This window comes from Oncorhynchus keta, chromosome 29 (assembly GCF_023373465.1).
Source record: "Oncorhynchus keta strain PuntledgeMale-10-30-2019 chromosome 29, Oket_V2, whole genome shotgun sequence".
Lineage (NCBI taxonomy): Eukaryota > Metazoa > Chordata > Actinopteri > Salmoniformes > Salmonidae > Oncorhynchus > Oncorhynchus keta.
This window is the reverse complement of record NC_068449.1, coordinates 1686687-1697371: the sequence shown is the minus strand read 5'-3', so window position 1 is coordinate 1697371 and position 10685 is coordinate 1686687. Positions and strand designations below refer to the sequence as shown.

The following is a 10685-nucleotide window of genomic DNA, read 5'->3' as shown; positions in this document are numbered from 1 at the left end:
CCTCCATGCTCTGGACACTACGCTGACAGACACCGCAAACCTTCTTGCCACAGCTCGCATTGATGTGCCATCCTGGATGAGCTGCACTACCTGAGCCACTTGTCTGGTGGGAGACCCGGCTGCTGTCTGGGGGGAGACCCGGCTTCACTGCTGTCTGGGGGAGAGCCGGCTGCTGTCTGGGGGAGACCGGCTGCTGTCTGGGGGGAGAGCCGGCTGCTGTCTGGGGGGAGAGCCGGCTGCTGTCTGGGGGAGACCCGGATACGGTACACTGCTGTCTGGGGGAGACCGGCTGCTGTCTGGGGGAGACCCGGCTTCTGTCTGGGGGAGACCTGGATACGCTACACTGCTGTCTGGGGGAGACCCGGCTGCTGTCTGGGGGAGACCCGGCTGCTGTCTGGGGGAGACCCGGCTGCTGTCTGGGGGAGACCCGGCTGCTGTCTGGGGGAGACTGCTGTCTGGGGGAGACCCGGCTGCTGTCTGGGGGAGACCCGGCTGCTGTCTGGGGGAGACCCGGCTGCTGTCTGGGGGAGACCCGGCTGCTGTCTGGGGGAGACCCGGCTGCTGTCTGGGGGAGACCCGGCTGCTGTCTGGGGGAGACCCGGCTGCTGTCTGGGGGAGACCCGGCTGCTGTCTGGGGGAGACCCGGCTGCTGTCTGGGGGAGACCCGGCTGCTGTCTGGGGGAGACCCGGGCTGCTGTCTGGGGGAGACCCGGCTGCTGTCTGGGGGAGACCCGGCTGCTGTCTGGGGGAGACCCGGTTGCTGTCTGTGGGTTCTGTTGTCTCGTCTGTGTGTGGGTTCTGTTGTCCCGTCTGTCTCTGTGTGGGTTCTGTTGTCCCGTCTGTCTCTGTGTGGGTTCTGTTGTCCCGTCTGTCTGTGTGTGGGTTCTGTTGTCCCGTCTGTCTGTGTGGGTTCTGTTGTCCCGTCTGTCTCTGTGTGGGTTCTGTTGTCCCGTCTGTCTGTGTGTGGGTTCTGTTGTCCCGTCTGTCTGTGTGTGGTTCTGTTGTCCCGTCTGTCTGTCTGTTGTCCCGTCTGTCTGTGTGTTTCTGTTGTCCCGTCTGTCTGTGTGTGGGTTCTGTTGTCCCGTCTGTCTGTGTGTGGGTTCTGTTGTCCCGTCTGTCTGTGTGTGGTTCTGTTGTCCCGTCTGTCTCTGTGTGGGTTCTGTTGTCCCGTCTGTCTGTGTGTGGGTTCTGTTGTCCCGTCTGTCTGTGTGTGGGTTCTGTTGTCCCGTCTGTCTCTGTGTGGGTTCTGTTGTCCCGTCTGTCTGTGTGGGTTCTGTTGTCCCGTCTGTCTCTGTGTGGGTTCTGTTGTCCCGTCTGTCTGTGTGGGTTCTGTTGTCCCGTCTGTCTGTGTGTGGGTTCTGTTGTCCCGTCTGTCTGTGTGTGGGTTCTGTTGTCCCGTCTGTCTGTGTGGGTTCTGTTGTCCCGTCTGTCTGTGTGTGGGTTCTGTTGTCCCGTCTGTCTGTGTGTGGGTTCTGTTGTCCCGTCTGTCTGTGTGTGGGTTCTGTTGTCCCGTCTGTCTGTGTGTGGGTTCTGTTGTCCCGTCTGTCTGTGTGTGGGTTCTGTTGTCCCGTCTGTCTGTGTGTGGGTTCTGTTGTCCCGTCTGTCTGTGTGTGGGTTCTGTTGTCCCGTCTGTCTGTGTGTGGGTTCTGTTGTCCCGTCTGTCTGTGTGTGGGTTCTGTTGTCCCGTCTGTCTGTGTGTGGGTTCTGTTGTCCCGTCTGTCTGTGTGTGGGTTCTGTTGTCCCGTCTGTCTGTGTGTGGGTTCTGTTGTCCCGTCTGTCTGTGTGTGGGTTCTGTTGTCCCGTCTGTCTGTGTGTGGGTTCTGTTGTCCCGTCTGTCTGTGTGTGGGTTCTGTTGTCCCGTCTGTCTGTGTGGGGTTCTGTTGTCCCGTCTGTCTGTGTGGGTTCTGTTGTCCCGTCTGTCTGTGTGTGGGTTCTGTTGTCCCGTCTGTCTGTGTGTGGGTTCTGTTGTCCCGTCTGTCTGTGTGTGGGTTCTGTTGTCCCGTCTGTCTGTGTGTGGGTTCTGTTGTCCCGTCTGTCTGTGTGTGGGTTCTGTTGTCCCGTCTGTCTGTGTGTGGGTTCTGTTGTCCTGTCTGTCTGTAATGTGAGCGTCCCAAATGCAACCCTATTCCCTATATAGTGAACTTTTTTATTTTTTATTTTTTTTAATTTTTTTTAAAAGCACATAGGGCATTTGGGATGCATACTATGCCTCTACTGAAATGGGGAATAGGGCCCTGGTCTAAAGTAGTGCACTATATAGGGAATAGGGTTCTGATCTAAAGTAGTGCACTATATAGGGAATAGGGTTCTGATCTAAAGTAGTGCACTATATAGGGAATAGGGTTCTGATCTAAAGTAGTGCACTATATAGGGAATAGGGCCCTGGTCTAAAGTAGTGCACTATATAGGGAATAGGGCTCTGGTCTATAGTAGTGCACTATATAGGGAATAGGGCTCCGGTCTAAAGTAGTGCACTATATAGGGAATAGGGCTCTGGTCTAAAGTAGTGCACTATATAGGGAATAGCGCTCCGGTCTAAAGTAGTGCACTATATAGGGAATAGGGCTCCGGTCTAAAGTAGTGCACTATATATGGGATAAGGCTCTGGTCTAAAGTAGTGCACTATATAGGGAATAGGGCTCCGGTCTAAAGTAGTGCACTATATAGGGAATAGGGCTCTGGTCTAAAGTAGTGCACTATATAGGGAATAGGGCTCTGGTCTAAAGTAGTGCACTATATAGGGAATAGGGCTCTGGTCTAAAGTAGTGCACTATATAGGGAATAGGGCTCAGGTCTAAAGTAGTGCACTATATAGGGAATAGGGCTCCGGTCTAAAGTAGTGCACTATATAGGGAATAGGGCTCCGGTCTAAAGTAGTGCACTATATAGGGAATAGGGCTCCGGTCTAAAGTAGTGCACTATATAGGGAATAGGGCTCCGGTCTAAAGTAGTGCACTATATAGGGAATAGGGCTCCGGTCTAAAGTAGTGCACTATATAGGGAATAGGGCTCCGGTCTAAAGTAGTGCACTATATAGGGAATAGGGTGTCATTGGGGGTTGTCTTAATCTCTGTTGTCTTCCTCCAGTACATCTTGTCTGGATCAGATGACTTCAACCTTTACATGTGGAGAATCCCCAAGGATCCTGAAGCAGGTAAGTGTGTGTTTCTTATCGGTGTGTCCATCTGTGTCCCTGAGATTACAGTCTCTCTCTTGTTCCGCCCCGCTCCCCCCTTCCAGGAGGCCCGGGTCGTGTGGTCAACGGAGCGTCCATGGTCCTGAAAGGTCACCGTTCCATCGTGAACCAAGTCCGGTTTAACCCCAGCACTTATATGATCTGCTCCTCCGGGGTCGAGAAGGTCATCAAGGTACGTTAGCGGGGATGTCGTCGTCAGTGACCTCACCATTACGTCGTCAGTGATGCGTGCACGTCAAGTCATCGTCGTGATTTAGTTTTTCCATCTCTCCGTGGTTGAATGTTCGTTTGACGTCATTGAGGTTTGGTTTTTTCTCTCACTCTATTTACATCATTTATAACAGTTAAGGTTTGTGACTTAGTTATTAATAACTAAGGTTTGTGACTTAGTTATTAATAACTAAGGTTTGTGACTTGGTTATTAATAACTAAGGTTTGTGACTTGGTTATTAATAACTAAGGTTTGTGACTTAGTTATTAATAACTAAGGTTTGTGACTTGGTTATTAATAACTAAGGTTTGTGACTTAGTTATTAATAACTAAGGTTTGTGACTTAGTTATTAATAACTAAGGTTTGTGACTTAGTTATTTGTGACTTAGTTATTAATAACTAAGGTTTGACTTAGTTATTAATAACTAAGGTTTGTGACTTAGTTATTAATAACTAAGGTTTGTGACTTAGTTATTAATAACTAAGGTTTGTGACTTAGTTATTAATAACTAAGGTTTGTGACTTAGTTATTAATAACTAAGGTATGTGACTTAGTTATTTGTGACTTAGTTATTAATAACTAAGGTTTGTGACTTAGTTATTTGTCAAATTACTTGGGACACGATTGATTCATATCATTACAACATCATGTCAATACATTACATCACAATTTGTCTTGGAACTTACGTTTTTCCGGTGAATTTTACCCCTTTTTCTCTCCAATTTCGTGGTCTCCAATAGTTTTTTAGTAGCTACTATCTTGTCTCATCGCTACAACTCCCGTACGGGCTCGGGAGAGACGAAGGTTGAAAGTCATGTGTCCTCCGATACACAACCCAACCAAGCCGCACTGCTTCTTAACACAGCGCGCATCCCAACCCGGAAGCCAGCCGCACCAATGTGTCGGAGGAAACACCGTGCACCTGGCTACCTTGGTTAGCGCGCACTACGCCCGGCCCGCCACAGGAGGCGCTGGTGCGCGATGAGACAAGGATATCCCTACCGACCAAGCCCTCCCTAACCCGGACCTCCCAGCCGCGGCCGGTTACGGCTGGGCTCGAACCTAGAATCTCTGATGGCACAGCGCCCTTAGCCACCCGGAAGGCTGAACTCACTTTTTAAAGGGAAGGTAGTATGAGTTTTTTTTTTTTATTTACCGAAGTAACAACGTAGTGTGGTCATAGCCAACTACAGCTACATTACTTTGTCTAACTATAACTATATTTTTAAAAATGGTTATGTTTTGAAATATTTATTAACTTAACTATATAGAATGCACTATTTGTCAACATCATGTGGAGATTTCTGGTTAATCTTAGCCAACCATGAAGACATGCGCGTTTGCTGTGGTGAGCTACAATCCACCAATCACGAGGAGGTGTGACGTAATCAACCAATCAGATTTCCCACATGATCCTGCTCGGCTGCTCCAGGCAGCTCGGGGATCTCCTGCACCAGAAGGTACAGGACAGTAGATCTCCAGGAAGAGGGTTGGACTGAACCTACAGGACAGTAGATCTCCAGGAAGAGGGTTGGACTGAAAACCTACAGGACAGTAGATCTCCAGGAAGAGGGTTGGACTGAAAACCTACAAGACAGTAGATCTCCAGGAAGAGGGTTGGACTGAAAACCTACAGGACAGTAGATCTCCAGGAAGAGGGTTGGACTGAAAACCTACAGGACAGTAGATCTCCAGGAAGAGGGTTGGACTGAAAACCTACAGGACAGTAGATCTCCAGGAAGAGGGTTGGACTGAAAACCTACAGGACAGTAGATCTCCAGGAAGAGGGTTGGACTGAAAACCTACAGGACAGTAGATCTCCAGGAAGAGGGCTGTTGTTGGGATTGGTCTCGGTGGATCCTCCATATGATATCACCAACAAAACAAAACAAAAATGACGGCATTCTTCGGTATTTCCGAGCGGTTTTATGGTGCAACTCGATCGAATTGAAGTTAACTTTTGATGCCTAAACTAATGGACACCCAGACATTACACGTGGTTGTGGTAAATACACAATGTTATGGTTATATGTTATATGTTATGGTAAATACACAAACTCAAACTGCTAGTTAACACAACATAGTGGGTGCTCATTCAAAGGGTCATCTAGAATATCGGGTGATCAAACTCTAGGTGATTCCCCACCACCTGTATGGGTCTCTGTCCCTTTATGAATCACAGGGCTTGAGGTGAAGACGGACTGAGACAACTCTGTCTCTTCACCTCTATCGACTGTCTCTGACTGAGACAACTCTGTCTCTTCACCTCTATCGACAGTCTCTTCACCTCTATCCACTGTCTCTCTGCCACTCTCCACTGTCTCTCTGCCACTCTCCACTGTCTCTCTGGCCCTCTCCACTGTCTCTCTGCCCCTCTCCGCTGTCTCTGTCTGCCCCTCTCCGCTGTCTCTCTGCCCCTCTCCGCTGTCTCTCTGCCCCTCTCCGCTGTCTCTCTGCCCCTCTCCACTGTCTCTCTTCCACGGTCTCTCTGCCACTCCACGGTCTCTCTGCCAATCTCCACTGTCTCTCTTCCACAGTCTCTCTGCCACTCTCCACGGTCTCTCTGCCACTATCCACTGTCTCTCTGCCCCTATCCACGGTCTCTCTGCCCCTATCCACGGTCTCTCTGCCCCTATCCACGGTCTCTCTGCCCCTATCCACGGTCTCTCTGCCACTCTCCACGGTCTCTCTGCCAATCTCCACTGTCTCTCTTCCATGGTCTCTCTGCCACTCTCCACGGTCTCTCTGCCACTCTCCACGGTCTCTCTGCCCCTATCCACGGTCTCTCTGCCCCTATCCACGGTCTCTCTGCCCCTATCCACGGTCTCTCTGCCACTCTCCACGGTCTCTCTGCCAATCTCCACTGTCTCTCTTCCATGGTCTCTCTGCCCCTATCCACTGTCTCTCTGCCCCTATCCACTGTCTCTCTGCCCCTATCCACTGTCTCTCTGCCCCTATCCACGGTCTCTCTGCCCCTATCCACGGTCTCTCTGCCCCTATCCACGGTCTCTCTGCCCCTATCCACGGTCTCTCTGCCCCTATCCACGGTCTCTCTGCCCCTATCCACGGTCTCTCTGCCCCTATCCACTGTCTCTCTGCCCCTCTCCACTGTCTCTGCCTCTATCCACTGTCTCTCTGCCACTATCCACTGTCTCTCTGCCACTATCCACTGTCTCTCTGCCCCTATCCACTGTCTCTCTGCCACTATCCACTGTCTCTCTGCCCCTATCCACTGTCTCTCTGCCCCTATCCACTGTCTCTCTGCCCCTATCCACTGTCTCTCTGCCCCTATCCACTGTCTCTCTGCCACTCTCCACGGTCTCTCTGCCCCTCTCCACTGTCTCTCTGCCCCTATCCACGGTCTCTCTGCCCCTATCCACGGTCTCTCTGCCCCTATCCACTGTCTCTCTGCCCCTATCCACTGTCTCTCTGCCCCTATCCACTGTCTCTCTGCCCCTATCCACTGTCTCTCTGCCCCTATCCACTGTCTCTCTGCCCCTATCCACTGTCTCTCTGCCCCTATCCACTGTCTCTCTGCCCCTATCCACTGTCTCTCTGCCCCTATCCACTGTCTCTCTGCCCCTATCCACTGTCTCTCTGCCACTCTCCACTGTCTCTCTGCCACTCTCCACGGTCTCTCTGCCCCTATCCACTGTCTCTCTGCCACTATCCACTGTCTCTCTGCCACTCTCCAGCCCAGACAAACGTAGCTGCCTGAGCTTGTAAAAGGAAAGGATGTGGTGTTAATTAATCTCAACCTCCGCTCCTCCAGGTGGTCCCAAGGCTGCTGTTTGTCCATCATCTTCTTCAACGTACCAGAGGTGTGAGAGCTGATACAGGCCCAACCAGGTGTTCAATTTAAACTCTAACCCTCCTCTCCTGTCCTTCTCCTCTTCCCCCTGAAACCCCTCCGTCCTCTCCCCAGGCGTGGAGCCCCTACCAGCAGACGGAGAGTCTGGGAGACCTGGATAGTCTTGTGGAGGAGTCCAGGAGTCTGTACAGCCACGAGGAGTACATCAACTTGGTCCTGAACAGCGGCAGCGGCCTGAGCCACGACTACGTCTCACAGGTAACACCGGTCCACGTCCCAAATGAGTCCCTATATAGTGCACTACCTTATCATATATAGTGCACTACTTTTTCATATATAGTGCACTACTTTTTCATATATAGTGCACTACTTTTTCATATATAGTGCACTACTTTTTCATATATAGTGCACTACTTTTTCATATATAGTGCACTACTTTTTCATATATAGTGCACTACTTTTCCCTATACAGTGCACTATTTTTCCCTATATAGTGCACTATTTTTCCCTATATAGTGCACTACTTTTCCCTATACAGTGCACTATTTTTCCCTATATAGTGCACTACTTTTCCCTATATAGTGCACTACTTTTTCATATATAGTGCATTACTTTTTCATATAACACCCTCCCTACACACACACATTTTGTGGTGACTAATTAAGAACTGTTGCATGTCATCTCAGTCCATCCAGGAGGATCCTCGTATGATGGCCTTCTTTGACTCTCTGGTTCGTCGGGAGATCGAGGGCTGGAGTTCGGACTCAGACAGTGACCTGAGTGAGGGGGCCATCCTGCAGCTCCACGCCAGGGGACGGCGTTCCACACGGGCTGTAGGAGACGGCGCCGGGGTCCTGGTTGGGAGTGGAGTCGCCGCGCCTGTACCGCCCTCTGCTGCTGCTACCGTCGACTCAGACCACTCCTCATCGTCCTCATTAGCTGCCCCCGAGGCCTCGGGGGCGGAGCATACTGAAGGGGTGGAGCCACTGCAGCCGAGGAGGCGTGGCAGCAGATATCAGCAGTCTGTGTTCTTATTGGACCTGGTGGGAGAGGACTCTGACTCCAGTGGATTCTGGCCAGACCCCATGCCCCGGCCTCGCTCTCCCAGCCCCCGAGACAACTCCACCCTCTCCAGCCCCACCTCCTCCCCCGCCGGCGCCTCCTCTAGCTCCTCCTCTTCCACCTCCTCCACCAGCTCTGAGGACGAGGAGCAGAGGAGAGCCAGTAGGAGACAACGTACTGCAGCCCGGTGGCGCCGCATGCATTTCCCCCGCCTGTCCAGTGGGGGGCGCCCCGAGTCCGCCCAGGCCTTGTACCCCGGGGGGGTCGACTCCTGCTCCTACCCCAAGATCTCAATCGACGAGGCCTCATCCTCCTCCGCGTCCTCCACGGAGCTTCAGCAGGACCAGGACTCGGTTCAGATCGGACCCCACAGAAGTGGCTCTAAAACGGGGAGACGCACGTCGCACACTCTCCCTGGTTCTAGCCCTGCGGTGTCTCTGGACAGCCAGGACGACCGAGCGGAGCAGGAGGGGCTCCTCATCGCCTCCCTTCTGTCTCAAGACGCCCTGCAGCAGAGGAACGAGTCCCGGGCAGGAAGGGTTGGGGAGAGGAGGGCTGCTTTAGAGAGGATGGCCGAGGGCTTAGATAGTCCTGAAGAGGCCGACGAGTCCGATCATAGTCGCTGGATCCCCCCTAGTTCCAGACACCACAGCCCTGGGCTGAACGGGCTGCAGCACCTTGACATGACTGAGGTGCCGGTAGGCTGTAGGGGTCGCCTGGCTCCAGACCTATTTGAATCCTCAGACTCCGAGGGAGAGAGAGAGACCTTAGAGTTGAAATCAGCAGGCACTAGGACCCTGGTGGAGGAGGAGGAGGAGGGGGGGTCATCGTCGTCTCAGAGAGGCTCATCCCAGGGTGCGCTGAAACGGACTCACCTTGGGTCAAGAGGTCAAGGGTCAGGGGAGGGGTCAGGGGGGTCGGAGACCTCAGAGAAGAAGTTCAAGACATGATGATTGCACCTGAGGTGCCAGGTGATCATTTGGTTTAGGACCGGTTACGTCTCAAATGACACCCTGTTCCCTACGGTGTACTACTTTAGGGCTACAGTAACCCGTAGACAGTAAGCCGTAGACTTTAGGGCTACAGTAACCCGTAGACTTTAGGGCTACAGTAACCCGTAGACAGTAACCCGTAGACAGTAACCCATAGACTTAGGGCTACAGTAACCCGTAGACTTAGGGCTACAGTAACCCGTAGACAGTAACCCATAGACTTAGGGCTACAGTAACCCGTAGACTTAGGGCTACAGTAACCCGTAGACAGTAACCCATAGACTTAGGGCTACAGTAACCCGTAGACTTAGGGCTACAGTAACCCGTAGACTTAGGGCTACAGTAACCCGTAGACTTGGGGCTACAGTAACCCGTAGACTTAGGGCTACAGTAACCCGTAGACTTGAGGGATTGGGTGTCATTTCAGAAGCCTGAGACTAAATTTAGGGTGGCTTTTCTATGGGTTTTTACAATCCAGTTTCTTGGTTTGTCGTTACTCTAAAAAGGGTGTCGCAATTTTGAGAGATTGGGCGAGGTGGTTTTGCGTGGACCGGGTGGGCGGAGTTAGCACATTTTTAGACCATTCCATTGGTCCTTAAGTGAAATCTTAACCACCGCCCATTGGGACACGTGTTCTTTTGTGAGCAAATCACAGTGAGGTCATCACTTCTGTGGTCAAACCACAAAGATGCCATAATTTACTAACATATAATCATATTGACAGTAATGCTATTGTTAATTATTTTGCTAGTAATTTAGTCTTAAGGCAGAATTTTTTTTTTTTATGTTCATGTTTTGAAACAAATACAGAGTTTTAATTTTAAGAGAATATTCATGAGGGGGGGGGGCTGAAATTCAGGACTAAAGCTTTGACTGCGGATTTGATTTCAATTGGAGTTAAAAACGAGACTAGATTCATTTAGATTTTCCAGTGCTTAGCTTGGTGAAGTTTACGCGTTTCCATGGCAATCGGGTGGAGCCAGCCCAACCAGCAGTTTGAGTTGTGCATTAAAGAAGGTATGATTTATTATGATTTCAGTGTTAAAAAGGAATCGATTGCTCTCGTCTCCTCTCCTTCCTGACCCAAAACCCTCTGTTACCAAGCAGCGGCAAGTGTCTTGTTGTTGTTGCTTTCTTCAATTAAAGAATCATTCATTTATCAATGATTTCACTGCCATTTCTGAGCCTCTATTCATTGTACGGAATGTTTATCCATTTGACAATAGTAATTAGTGGTGTTCACCAAACCCACAGGCAGGTACGTATATTAAGGTTTTGGGGTAACCGTTCGTTTCGGTATAGCGGGAAAATGTAAAAGTAACCCAGGAATAGATAATGAGTCTTATCTAGGGGCCCTATAAAATCTTAGTTGAGTTTTTCCAGGTTTCAGGTTTTTCATCAGTCAAAATCA

General features: G+C 50.8%; 1 protein-coding gene across 2 annotated transcripts in view; it reads left to right on the top strand.

Annotated features, from left to right (window-relative positions):
• Positions 1-10440, top strand: part of dcaf5 (ddb1 and cul4 associated factor 5) — a 33022-nt gene extending 22582 nt beyond the window's left edge. Inside the window, exons 7-11 of one of the 2 annotated variants that reach the window (XR_008085695.1) lie at positions 3088-3154; positions 3241-3368; positions 7335-7478; positions 7907-9451; positions 9524-10440. Coding sequence is in view for 1 of the 2 variants with exons in the window: in XM_052485545.1 (XP_052341505.1) it covers positions 3088-3154; positions 3241-3368; positions 7335-7478; positions 7907-9232 (1665 nt within the window). In the remaining variant the exon portion in view is untranslated. Of the gene's footprint in view, positions 1-3087; positions 3155-3240; positions 3369-7334; positions 7479-7906 lie in introns of both variants that reach the window. The other variant, XM_052485545.1, reaches the window with a different exon arrangement.
• Positions 10441-10685: the final 245 nt, after the last annotated feature.